Raw genomic sequence first — 14479 nt, 5'->3', positions numbered from 1 at the left:
ATTCACTAAATCATGCACTGAGTCTTGATCAGTTTTGCATAGTTACAAGTTTTACAAGGAAATGTCACTCCGTCTCATTCAATGACGGGGAAGAGAGAGATTGATATAATAAGGATAGAGGAGTAGAGGCTGCAATTGCAGGTGAGTAAGTCTGATGGGTGGGGGTTAGTGATCCAGAGAAGAAGATTAGTGGGTGAATGTGACTGTTGGAGAGGTGAGGCGGTCTAGATTGTACATGAGTAGTTGGGATATGTGATGGAGAAATGGGTGATGCCAACAGGGGTGTATTTAGAAAAATCAGGACCATAATCAGTCAAGTCACCATAAAAAACAATGCAGCAGCCTCAACCTTATGCAGCATTAATTAATGCAGTCCAATAACAAATATCTTCCTTCCTCAAAGTTATACCTTAACCAACATCTCCCACCGAAAAGACCCCTTAAAAAAACCCCTCAAGGCTTTCATGTTTCCTGAAAGCCAACAGCTTGTGATTTTAGATTGAGCACCCGAATTCCAAAGTCCAGGGGCTGACTTCACTGAGAAACCATGCTAACAGCTTTTTCTTTTATATTGAATTAGCTTAATTGTAGCAGCAGACAATAAAGATGAAAAAGAGTAACAATTGTTCTTTGGAAGCAATCTATCCCAGAGGTCCAACTGCTTGGGGTAAGAGAATCTTTGTGGAGAGTTGTGGTGAAAGCGTTCAGGAAAACGTTTTGTTGTGGAGCCATTTTGTAAGTGTGGTTAATGCACTGGATTGTTAAGGGATTTAAACAGTTAGGATTCCTGAATTGTGCAGGAACCATTAATAGCATTCCCATTCTGTGTTTCTCACTCCCAGCACCAAAGCCAGCGGTGTTATAAGCCTTAGTGGATAGCAGTATTTGTTCAGATTCAGTTTGACTCCTGTGCAGTGCAATACATAAAAGGAAAACAGATAAGCCACCTGCGCAGTGATCAGTGCACTCTGGAGTGATAGTGGAAGAACTATTTGCACCATTGAGGTTATGTCAGGACTGGCACAGTGAAGGATCACAGTGGTTAGCCTACAAAAAGTGGTTGTAACACCTGTTCCGGTTCTGGAAGCACTTGTGTGTGGACATTTAGTTACAAGCATATAAGGAGAACCAGAGTGGTTAACATGCCAACTTTCTCTAGTTTAGATAGGGCCATCATGAGTGTTTTATGAAAACAATAAAAATCTTCTTTGAAATAGGGAAGAGGAAGGACATGGCTTCTAAATATAATGAGAAAATAAAATAACCTCACCTCAAAATACCAAAATGGGGGTGGGATGGGGGGGGAGTCCAACTACATTCACATTAAAAAAAAAAAAGAACTTTAAATTACAAAAGAGTAATGGAAGCCTATTTTAACAGGCTAAAGAATTCTATTCTGAAACACAAAACAGGTACAAAGACACATTTAGATTTAATAGAAGAAAACATTTCTTTGCCAACAGACAATCTCATCTTTCTCCCAGAAAAGGAAGGTACAGTTGCCTTGCAACAACTCAGACTACTTTACAGTTTCTATCCTGGCAAGCCATAAAGCACTTCCCTTCCTATTATACTGCCACCCCGTGGCGAAAACTGCACTGAAAATAAAATCACCAACATCCACAAGTCTATGCCAAACTGGAAATGACGCATTTGTAACAGACATTCAATATCACTGGACTAGCAGAGAACTGGAAAGTGTTGTTGAATTGCACTGATAATTTCTTGGTAATTATGACCAGTATAGTTGACAAAAGATGGCACTTACAATGCCTCACACTTTTCAAAGCACTGTGCAAACTTTAATCCTCAAAGCAAGACAATAATGGAGTAAAGATTAGAATATAGGGGCCTCTCAGTCCCTGGGCTGAATCTTCTAGACCACATTGCCTCAGTTCTGTTATTTTACTGTGCTGGCTCAGAGGTACACAGAATACATGATAAATTCTTATCACCAGGAAGAGATTGCATTGCATGAAAAGTTGATTTTATGGAGTATTTGAGACTCAGGTAAATGCAGAGTAGGAGTATTATAATTTCCATATGGCCAAGCATCTCCTATAAGATGCCTTAAATCCACAGACACAAAACCCTTGCATGCACTCTTTCATGCCTGTGAGGGTTTCTTGGTAAAGATGGATAAATAAAGACACAAATTATAGTTCCATATTTGTGAGTTCATTAGATGAAAGGCACTGAGGGAAAAAACATTAATTGTATTGGATGACCTGCTAATTATGGTTCATACACACTGGAGTTTTCTTAGAAACATGCAAGCTACAGCAGAAACGATTCAGAACCAGGCAAAGACTACAAAAGTCAAAGTAGTCAGATAAATGTTTTCAGAATGAAATCTTTGAAGCAGATTGTGAAAACTCAGAAGTGTTACTAAGTGAAACAGACTCCTCTCACATTTGTAAATGTGTAGCTACTGGACCAATATATGGCACCAATCACAAAGCCATCCTCATCCAAAGTACATGCCACTCCTCTGAGACTGCCACATATTTCCATTGTATGCAGAGAATGAAAACCCTACAGAAAACTGGCTTCCGTGCATTCTGATTAACGTAGGTGTAACAAAAGATTGTCAGCAGATGAATGTTTCAAGTCAGTGCCTCTCCACTTTTTGGTCTAGCTGGACACACAGTACAAGAGGTAAAGATTGCATTTACTGGGGGATTCTGTCAGGGAACATCATGAACAACATTTACAAAAGATTGATTCTTTCCTGTAGATATTCATATCTATTCCTGTTAATCCAAAATGCCCCCCTTCCCCCAGCAACGGGAAGAGTTGAAAGACACTAAGAAAACACGGATCTGAGGACCATTTTATAGTTCACTTAGATGCCATCTGCCAAGATGCTGGATATACTTCAGATACTAAACACTGTGAATGAACAGTGAATGAATACCCTTATCCAGAATTCCATCTTACTACTTCAAGCACTGAGAAAAAATAAAAGTTCACAGGTTCACTAGCATGAGGGTGTATTGGTGCCATCAGGATGAATTGGTGCTTCTGTGGAACCTCACAGAATAATCCCCTTTTAACCTGAGGAAACAAACTGATATGCTGCTGAAGAATTTAGAGGAACAGGTCATTGCTGAGCACATAAGTGGTTCTCCTGCACAGACAGGTCTCATCTAAGTCATTCCAGCCAGAGCAGCAATTTGCATGGACATGAAACTCACATACACCAAAACTCCTTTATTGATCTCCCCAGAGGTTAGTTATATTATTCCTCTGTTAGGTAATGCCACTGTATTTTCCAAGCTAATCTCAACAAAGGATTTCAGCTGCTGCTATTGTCTGCATCTTGATATTTTCCAACGGGGTACTCCAGCTTTTCATTGTACGAGCCACTTTATAAGAGAAGCATTGTAGCAGGCCAGCTGCCTCCTGAGCACTCCCTCACAGCCAGATATCACTGCACGGCATCACCCTGCCTCAGTTTCCCTCTCAGTTCAGTAACAATGAGTTCACTTTAACAGCTCACAAAGAGAAGTCAAACACCATATTCTGCATTAGTGTGTCTCTTTTTAATGGAGCCCTCTGGAAATGGACATAAACAACAGTTTACAGGCTCTTATCTCAGAGCCCAGGCAAAACTTAAGTCCCCAAACACAAAGTCTTTGGGTTCCAGCAACCACTCTTTCTTCTGTAAGGCTTCAGGCTTGCTCAGGGTCTCTCACAGGCCTCCCTGGCAGGAAAGCTTTATAATCTCTTTTGTTTGTTCCAAGTCTCTCTCAGGCCTTCCTGCCTAGAGAGCTCTCTCCTCCCTTTTCTCCCTTTGGAGCTCCCTGATGCTCTTTTATAGGGGAATCACAGATCCCTCTTAGGTGTGCCTGCTTAGTAACTAGGGTTAGTTGGCCCCAAGCCTCTAGCCCTTAAAGGGGCAAGACATCCTTACAAGCAGCTTGTGGACCACCTTTCCTCTCAACACCATTTATTCTGTGAATACCTGGAAGGGCTGGTACTATGAACTCTGGGTGATCCATGGACCATAGTTTGAGAACCACTGTATTGCAACATTGGTCTGAAACACTGTAAAATTGTGTGTTAGTTGAAGTGTGTAAAGCGAATAAATATTATAAATACTTTAAAATCTTTCCCAGGAAAATATGTATTGATATTTTGGGTTAATTACATTAACATATTATAATTACATTGTCTTGATTTATATAGGTATACCTACCATATATTGTTATTACCCTTTCTCTTCCCCCCTCCCAAATATTTAAACACAACCTTAACATGGTGTGTGTGTGTGTGTGTGTATATATAGATACAAAATCCTTTTATATATATATAAAATCCTTCACATTCACTTTTTTTGGTGATGGGGGGAGGGGAACAATGTTTTCCTGGGATGGGGGAAAGTCTCAGGAGACTAGAAGGAAAGGAAAGCTAAAGGAGATGAGGAATTCAAGACACTTCTAGAGGAATCATTCAGTTCATTCTCAAAGTCTTCAGTTATACAGATGAAATCTTGGTAGATGGAGAATCTCAGCTGAAAGATGCTGTAGGTCTTCAAATAGTTTTCATGCAGACATGTGTTGCGGACAATTTTAACCTGAAAACTTGGAAGTATAACCTCAGTAAAGCCACCATTTGGTTTTCTCTGCCAAAAAAGTGTAGTGCAACATAAGGTCACAGTGATCAAGACAACATCCACAAAGCCTAATGAAGTTCACTCCCTTTTTAGCATAACTAAGTAGTATGCACACTATGTCAAAGATTCTATACAGTAATTGCAACTTTATGGGAATATACAAAGCAAACAAAAAGCCATTTAAAGGCATTTACCAGAAAGCTTTTGATAAAATCCAACCAAGAAATTGATCATATCTGACATGACAAAGATTTATTTGGATCCAGATCTGCTTACAGAACTAATGACTGATAATAGTCTGTCACACTGTCTGGTATGGGGCACAGCTAAGAGCACTAATCTCGGATCAGACTGTCAGAATATAGAGCATATACCCTATATTGCATCAAACCAGTAAAAAATGTGTGCTTCCAAAATACTGTACAAGTTATTATGGAGCCACAGACAGTTCCCCTAGGCCCTCATGCACCACCCAGACAAACTAGACTTTGTGATAAATGATTATTAAAACCAGAAATCACATATATTAGGTTCTTCCAGTTCCAAAGAACCAAACACCCACGCCATGTCAATATATATTTCAGATCTTACCCAAAAGCCATGCTAGTAGCCAGTCCTTTAGTCAACTAAAGGTTTACTAATATAAAAAAGGAAGAGCATTATTAAGAGGTTAAAATGAATCATATACATTACAGCTGATTTCAGAGTTTGTAGGTCAGGATAATAACAGTGATGTTAAATCTGCCAGTTTGTAATAAGTCTCTCTGGTTCATCCCAAACATTGGAGTCCTCAGTCCATTGTTCAAAGCTCTCCTTTTGTCAGAAATCATAATCCAGAGATGTGGAGCAGGAAAGAGGAAAAGAAGTAATGTCACAAGACTCCATTTTTATATCCCCAGCCCACTGGCACAAACATGGAATCTTGGATCACATGTCCTTACATGCCATCATTGAGCTATGGGACATCCATTGTCTCTGTGCCTTCCGAGACATCCTCAGGAGGGGCTAGGGTGACCAGACGTCCCGATAAAATCGGGACTGTCCCGATATTTAGTTGTTTGTCCCACGTCCCGACTGATGTACGGTCGGGATGCCATTTGTCCCGATATTTTGTTTCGGCAGCACTCTGGCTTTTTTTTTTTTTTTTTTTTGCTTGGGGCGGCAAAAAACCTAGAGCTGGCCCTGGTGGGGGGGGGGTGAGCCTGTGGCTGCCCCCCATATGTCCTGATATTTTGTTCTTGTCATCTGGTTACCCTAGGAGGGGCTCACTGAAGAGTTATTCTCCTTAATAGACCATCAACACATGGCTGACTAGCCTCAATGCAAATCTGTCTTGTGGGTGTTATCCAGGAACACAACACATTTGAGTTGCAAACACATAGCAAATATTCTTAGCTTCAGATACAATGATGATCCACAGATTTAAACAGGATAATAATACTTAACAGCTGATAACTTTTCCAATGATACCTTACAAGGCATACTTTGCCAAATATTTACCACAATTGTGCAACTGTTGTGATGCAATAGTGGTGATACTTTAATGTACACATGCTCATCTTTCTTTCTATACACAGTGTCAGACAGTACATAGGGTTAGGTGCTAAAAAACGCAAGAGTCAGACTCCAAAGAAGGGCTGTGTCCTACACAAACTGAAGTTTGACGCCAATGGAACATAAATTCTTTACTTGCTGTGAAGGAGAGTTTAGCCGTGGTATGGGCATCTGAGCTCTTTTGTTTATACACGAAGCACTGCTGGCAATTGCGACTAACCACCATCTTTGGTAACCCAAGAGCTAGAATTCCTGCGCCTATGGAACAATATGCATTCAAGACTATGACTGCAAGACAACATACAAACATGGAAGAGAAGATAATTTTTCTAATTGTTTATCACGTCAGTCACTTCATCTGTGCATGGAGGAATATATCAGCTTTTTGGTCTCACATGCCATATACAAAGCACTGACTATCGATGACATTTGATGTGCCTCTAGGGAAGGCAAAGACCCCATAGTATTAATTACTTTCAGCAACTGACTAAAGTGGAAGGTGTTAAATTGAAATCAATCTCATTGACCCAAACATTAGACAGTCTAAGAATCAGTATCCCTTCCCCACTAAGTTACAGGGAGGGAGAGCTGTTGCTCAGGTTACAGTTTTATATGACATCACCATTTACATGCTCCAAAGATTTTGCTAGCAAAGAGATTAAAGCAATGACCTGATAACAAATAATTAGATATATTATTAAATAACTTTGAGATCATTTTCCTAGATCATGAATGGAATAAAACAGGGTTGTTTTTTTTTATTTTGCTTCACAATTCACTTAAACAGAAAACACAAAAACTGTGGGAGAAGAAAAGAAGAAGCTGTAGGCACGCATGTTGACTGGAGTCATTGTTTATGAGATTTGCAACTGAGCGCAGCCTATGGTTTTTGAAAGATCAAACAATAAAAAGATCAGGTGGCCACAAAACTTTTAAGACTTTTTCTAGTATATCTTTTAAATACTGTCAATATTTGCTTCATTTTTAATTTGAAGTAAGCAAGGGAAAGTTATACAAATAATAGAAAGCTGAGAATTTTCAGAACAGGACCTACTGTATCAAATGGCAAAAGCTAGTATATGTCCAATCACCTTCCAAGTTACAAAAGAAAAAGCAGAGTACTCTGCCATTTAATACATGGGAGGTCTACTGCAAGTCACCGTTGCTAATCTTCCTTCTCAAAACTATTAAACAATGGTCCTACAAAGGAGGTGGAGGAGCACTATCAGGTATATTAATTGTCATAATCTATTAATTCTAGAACTTCCAGGGGAAACAAGCTGAATGTAGAACTATTGTAAAAGGCATTTTGTAAAAAAGAAGTTAATTTAAAATAGCAAATGTGTCTCAGAGGAATAAAACCCTTAGCAATTCCATCTTAAAGAAGCATTCTGGCAAATTAAACCCACACTGGTACAACTTTCACTAAACTATATCTTTTCCAAGTCAAAATAAAAATCAAGGGCCTCAAATCAAAGTGGAAAACTAGATCTCTAATCTATTGTTTTTAACTCCATTCACAGAACAGTTATATTCAACATACCAGATCATCCATGACAGAAAATTTACCATGTCTTGTAGCATTGTATTTTAAAAAATGAATGCCAAATAATAAACATACATACAAAAGCAGACAATACCAAAAGATGACAAAAATTAGTCCATATGGACAATCATTATACTCATTAATGAGTCAGATGTCTCTCCTGGTTCACTTGACAGGTTTTTTTGAGTGACTGGGTGGGGGTGCATCAGGGACAGGTCTAGCTTCTTCTGGTGATTTAAAATCATACGTATGACCTCCACATTCCAAATGCAGTCTAGCTGGTTATAAGGCAATTGTTGTCAGTCTCAAAGTATGATAAATCTTCTTAGCCTCTGCAAAGCTTTTTCTTTTCTTTAGCAGCAAAGGAATGTAATCCAGATAGATGCCCACAAAAGATGCTTGATATCTGAGATTAAGGGCAGCTGGGCTCTGAGACAATCTACTTTTATTACTAGTCCCAGGACAATTTTGATCATTTGTGCAGATAGGTTAAAAATAAGATTTTCTTGAAAGAAGCTAGGTGGGAAGTTAGAGTTGCTGAAAGAGGCTAGGTTAACCGATCATTACCTATATCTCACAAAAAAAATTACAGCTTCTTTTCTAACTACTCTCATGAAACCTAACTAGCTATAGACTGGTGGCTCTTATTTTATTCCACTATATATCTATTTTATATATAAGAAAACAAAGCATGCAGATGTTGCATGCTATCCAGCTACTGAGTTATATTCTCCATTGCTTTGCACCTGGAGAAATTAAGTACAAATATGCAAAAGGTGGTATAAAATGTAACCAAATCAGAATTTTCCACTCATTTACACTATTGGGAGGGTTTTACACTTACCTTGCTCAAGTGTAAATGGCGACACGTGATGCAAGGCAGAAGGAAATGAAGCCCAGCATGGTTTCAGGATCTGCACCACAAGATCTTATTCCCAGCATTTTAGAAGAAATATTTTCTACTTTGCCTTCTGTGACGTTTAGAGAGTTTTTACCTCATTAAATCTTTAGTTGAGTCCAAACTTTTGGTGGTTTCAGACTTTACATTTTGCTGCTTCGCTCCTCATCCAAAAACCAATGGCATTGCTTCTTGGGGAAGTGTAGTAAGTTACAACCCTCTGGCACCCTCTGCTCCACCATAGGACCATTGTGATCATCTTGTCTGAGCTCCCATATAACAGGAGTTAATTCCAGTTTGAACTAGAGCATACCTTTTAGAAAAGCATCTAGCAGGGTTCAATCACCTTTCAGGCACCTCCTTGTGGCTGCACCCAGGGTTTCGCTCCTTTCAAGTCTGATACTCCACCTTCCACTGATTGCTCACACCTCGTTCCCCTTCATTCTCCAGGGCTCGCAGAGCTCCCGCTTCATGACTCAGCCCTCCAGCCAGGTGGCTGTATAGTCCTCCCTTTCCAGGGTATCAAAGTCCCCTACATCAGCTGTCCATATGCCATTCCAGACAATCTTCCTGTGTCACTTCCCCAGCAGCTGGTAGGGGAATCCAGGCCCATCCACTAATCCAGGTTCCAGCACCAGAACCCTATGTCCAGAAGCTACGGTCTTCTTGCTTCCAGACCCTGTAGCTATTCCCCTGGACTCCTTCCTTCTTCTCTTGATGAGATTACTGGTACTGGTTCTGTGGATGAAGGGAAAGCAGTGGATGTATTGTTCCTTGACTTTAGCAAAGCTTTTGACACCGTCTCCCACAGTATTCTTGTCAGCAAGTTAAGGAAGTATGGGCTGGATGAATGCACTATAAGGTGAGTAGAAAGCTGGCTAGATTGTCGGGCTCAACGGGTAGTGATCAATGGCTCCATGTCTAGTTGGCAGCCGGTATCAAGTGGAGTGCCCCAAGGGTCGGTCCTGGGGCCGGTTTTGTTCAATATCTTCATAAATGATCTGGAGGATGGTGTGGATTGCACTCTCAGCAAATTTGCGGATGATACTAAACTGGGAGGAGTGGTAGATACGCTGGAGGGGAGGGATAGGATACAGAAAGACCTAGACAAATTGGAGGATTGGGCCAAAAGAAATCTGATGAGGTTCAATAAGGATAAGTGCAGGGTCCTGCACTTAGGACAGAAGAACCCAATGCATAGCTACAGACTAGGGACCGAATGGCTAGGCAGCAGTTCTGCGGAAAAGGACCTAGGGGTGACAGTGGACGAGAAGCTGGATATGAGTCAGCAGTGTGCCCTTGTTGCCAAGAAGCCCAATGGCATTTTGGGATGTATAAGTAGGGGCATAGCGAGCAGATCGAGGGACGTGATCGTTCCCCTCTATTCGACATTGGTGAGGCCTCATCTGGAGTACTGTGTCCAGTTTTGGGCCCCACACTACAAGAAGGATGTGGATAAATTGGAGAGAGTCCAGCGAAGGGCAACAAAAATGATTAGGGGTCTAGAACACATGACTTATGAGGAGAGGCTGAGGGAGCTGGGATTGTTTAGCCTGCAGAAGAGAAGAATGAGGGGGTATTTGATAGCTGCTTTCAACTACCTGAAAGGGGGTTCCAAAGAGGATGGCTCTAGACTGTTCTCAATGGTAGCAGATGATAGAACGAGGAGTAATGGTCTCAAGTTGCAATGGGGGAGGTTTAGATTGGATATTAGGAAAAACTTTTTCACTAAGAGGGTGGTGAAACACTGGAATGCGTTACCTAGGGAGGTGGTAGAATCTCCTTCCTTAGAGGTTTTTAAGGTCAGGCTTGACAAAGCCCTGGCTGGGATGATTTAACTGGGAATTGGTCCTGCTTCAAGCAGGGGGTTGGACTAGATGACCTTCTGGGGTCCCTTCCAACCCTGATATTCTATGATTCTTCTCTACCTTCTGGTCCATCCCCTCTGAGCTTACCAGCACAAATGTGCTCTCCCAGGAAATAATGGTAGACTACTTCCCCTCTTTGACTTCTTGCCAGACTCCAGAGCCCCAAACAAACCTCCCGTCTCTCAGAGAGCGACCACAGATTATTTCCCCTGAAGCCCCCTTCTGTTGTCCACTTTCTCGGAGCCGACGGGTCACTGTAGGACATGGAAAACCAGCTATAACCAGCTCCAGGCTGGTTTTGGGTGCCCTGCAGGGCCCTTTGCCAGGTAGCGGAAAGCCCCCTTAGGACAGCAGCTAATTATATATTCATGAGCTGCTTCCGTGTATGGCTTATTATGGCTCGCTGGTCACCCCTTTGTCGGACTCCGTCCCAGGCAGAGCTCCGGTGCGCTGGGTTCCCTGCCTCCGTGACAGCAACGCTTGGAGTCCCCGTTGCGGGTGTGTCACTTACCTTCAATAAAGCCAATAACTCGCTGCTTTGCTGCGTGTAGGCCTCGTTCTTTCGGAGCCCTCCGGCTTAGCACAGAACACCCGCCCAGTCTGCTCCTTCCCTGCTGAACTTCATCTTTCATTGAGTTTTGAGTCCTGGCTCTCCTTCCGGTTCAGCATAAGATTAATTGACCTAACTTGGCCCTGGTCTACACTAGGACTTTAGGTCGAATTTAGCAACGTTAAATCGATTTAAACCTGCACCCGTCCACACAGTGAAGCCCTTTATTTCGACTTAAAGGGCTCTTAAAATCGATTTCCTTACTCCACCCCTGACAAGTGGATTAGCGCTTAAATCGACATTCCCGGCTCGAATTTGGGGTACTGTGGACACAATTCGATGGTATTGGCCTCCGGGAGCTATCCCAGAGTGCTCCATTCTGACCGCTCTGGACAGCACTCTCAACTCAGATGCACTGGCCAGGTAGACAGGAAAAGAACCGCAAACTTTTGAATCTCATTTCCTGTTTGGCCAGCATGGCAAGCTGCAGGTGACCATGCAGAGCTCATCAGCACAGGTGACCATGATGGAGTCCCAGAATCGCAAAAGAGCTCCAGCATGGACCGAACGGGAGGTACGGGATCTGATCGCTGTTTGGGGAGAGGAATCCGTGCTATCAGAACTCCGTTCCAGTTTTCGAAATGCCAAAACCTTTGTGAAAATCTCCCAGGGCATGAAGGACAGAGGCCATAACAGGGACCCGAAGCAGTGCCGCGTGAAACTGAAGGAGCTGAGGCAAGCCTACCAGAAAACCAGAGAGGCGAACAGCCGCTCTGGGTCAGAGCCCCAAACATGCCGCTTCTATGATGAGCTGCATGCCATTTTAGGGGGTTCAGCCACCACTACCCCAGCCGTGTTGTTTGACTCCTTCAATGGAGATGGAGGCAATACGGAAGCAGGTTTTGGGGACGAAGAAGATGATGATGAGGAGGAGGTTGTAGATAGCTCACAGCAAGCAAGCAGAGAAACCGGTTTTCCCGACAGCCAGGAACTGTTTCTCACCCTAGACCTGGAGCCAGTACCCCCCGAACCCACCCAAGGCTGCCTCCTGGACCCAGCAGGCGGAGAAGGGACCTCTGGTGAGTGTACCTTTTAAAATGCTATACATGGTTTAAAAGCAAGCATGTGAAAGGATTACTTTGCCCTGGCATTTGCGGTTCTCCTAGATGTAGTCCTAAAGCCTTTGCAAAAGGTTTCTGGGGAGGGCAGCCTTATTTCGTCCTTCATGGTAGGACACTTTACCACTCCAGGCCAGTAACACGTACTCGGGAATCACTGTAGAACAAAGCATTGCAGTGTATGTTTGCTGGCATTCAACCAAAATCCGTTCTTTATCTCTCTGTGTTATCCTCAGGAGAGTGAGATATAATTCATGGTCACCTGGTTGAAATAGAGTGCTTTTCTTCAGGGACACTCAGAGGTGCCCGTTCCTGCTGTGCTGTTTGCCTGTGGCTGAACAGAAATGTTCCCCGCTGTTAGCCACAGGGAGGGGGGAAGGTTGAGGGGGTAGTCACGTGGTGGGAGGAGGCAAAATGCGACCTTGTAATGAAAGCACATGTGCTATGTATGTAATGTTAACAGCAAGGTTTACCCTGAAAGAGTGTAGCGACTGTTTTATAAAATGTGTCTTTTTAAATACCACTGTCCCTTTTTTTTTCTCCACCAGCTGCATGTGTTTCAATGATCACAGGATCTTCTCCTTCCCAGAGGCTAGTGAAGCTTAGAAAGAAAAAAAAACGCACTCGCGATGAAATGTTCTCCGAGCTCATGCTGTCCTCCCACACTGACAGAGCACAGACGAATGCGTGGAGGCAAATAATGTCAGAGTGCAGGAAAGCACAAAATGACCGGGAGGAGAGGTGGAGGGCTGAAGAGAGTAAGTGGCGGGCTGAAGAGAGTAAGTGGCGGGCTGAAGACAGGGCTGAAGCTCAAATGTGGCGGCAGCGTGATGAGAGGAGGCAGGATTCAATGCTGAGGCTGCTGCAGGACCAAACCAGAATGCTCCAGTGTATGGTTGAGCTGCAGCAAAGGCAGCTGGAGCACAGACTGCCACTGCTGCCCCTCTGTAACCAACCGCCCTCCTCCCCAAGTTCCATAGCCTCCACACCCAGACGCCCAAGAACGCGGTGGGGGGGCCTCCGGCCAACCAGCCACTCCACCACAGAGGATTGCCCAAAAAAAAGAAGGCTGTCATTCAATAAATTTTAAAGTTGTAAACTTTTAAAGTGCTGTGCTTAAAGTGCTGTGTGGCATTTTCCTTCCCTCCTCCACCACCCCTCCTGGGATACCTTGGTAGTCATCTCCCTATTTGTGTGATGAATGAATAACGAATGCATGACTGTGAAGCAGCAATGACTTTATTGCCTCTGCAAGCGGTGATTAAAGGGAGGAGGGGAGGGTGGTTAGCTTACAGGGAAGTAGAGTGAACCAAGGGGCGGGGGCTTTCATCAAGGAGAAACAAACAGAACTTTCACAGCGTAGCCTGGCCAGTCATGAAACTGGTTTTCAAAGCTTCTCTGATGCGTACCGCGCCCTCCTGTGCTCTTCTAACCGCCCTGGTGTCTGGCTGCGCGTAACCAGCAGCTAGGCGATTTGCCTCAGCCTCCCACCCCGCCATAAACGTCTCCCCCTTACTCTCACAGATATTGTGGAGCACACAGCAAGCAGTAATAACAGTGGGAATATTGGTTTCGCTGAGGTCTAAGCGAGTCAGTAAACTGCGCCAGCGCGCCTTTAAACGTCCAAATGCACATTCTACCACCATTCTGCACTTGCTCAGCCTGTAGTTGAACAGCTCCTGACTACTGTCCAGGCTGCCTGTGTACGGCTTCATGAGCCATGGCATTAAGGGGTAGGCTGGGTCCCCAAGGATACATATAGGCATTTCAACATCCCCAACAGTTATTTTCTGGTCTGGGAATAAAGTCCCTTCCTGCAGCTTTTGAAACAGACCAGAGTTCCTGAAGATGCGAGCGTCATGCACCTTTCCCGGCCATCCCACGTTGATGTTGGTGAAACGTCCCTTGTGATCCACCAGAGCTTGCAGCACTATCGAAAAGTACCCCTTGCGGTTTATGTACTCGGCGGCTTGGTGCTCCGGTGCCAAGATAGGGATATGGGTTCCGTCTATAGCCCCACCACAGTTAGGGAATCCCATTGCAGCAAAGCTATCCACTATGACCTGCACATTTCCCAGGGTCACTACCATTGATATCAGCAGATCTTTGATTGCATGAGCTACTTGCATAACAGCAGCCCCCACAGTAGATTTGCCCACTCCAAATTGATTCCCAACTGACCGGTAGCTGTCTGGCGTTGCAAGCTTCCACAGGGCTATCGCCACTCGCTTCTCAACTGTGAGGGCTGCTCTCATCCTGGTATTCATGCGCTTCAGGGCAGGGGAAAGCAAGTCACAAAGTTCCATGAAAGTGCCCTTACGCATGCG

At 43.5% G+C, this 14479-nt stretch overlaps 1 protein-coding gene across 1 annotated transcript; it reads left to right on the top strand.

Annotated features, from left to right (window-relative positions):
* The first annotated feature begins 11195 nt into the window (after window positions 1-11195).
* On the top strand, window positions 11196-13319 carry LOC140910549 (uncharacterized). Its single transcript, XM_073341743.1, has 2 exons — window positions 11196-12113; window positions 12701-13319. The coding sequence occupies exons 1-2, from the start codon at window positions 11531-11533 to the stop codon at window positions 13240-13242; spliced, it is 1125 nt and encodes a 374-aa protein (XP_073197844.1). The 5' UTR covers window positions 11196-11530; the 3' UTR covers window positions 13243-13319.
* The last annotated feature ends 1160 nt before the right edge of the window (window positions 13320-14479 follow it).

This window comes from Lepidochelys kempii, chromosome 4 (genome assembly GCF_965140265.1).
Source record: "Lepidochelys kempii isolate rLepKem1 chromosome 4, rLepKem1.hap2, whole genome shotgun sequence".
NCBI lineage: Eukaryota > Metazoa > Chordata > Testudines > Cheloniidae > Lepidochelys > Lepidochelys kempii.
The sequence above is the reverse complement of the archived record's forward strand: the minus strand, read 5'-3'. Positions and strand labels throughout refer to the sequence as shown.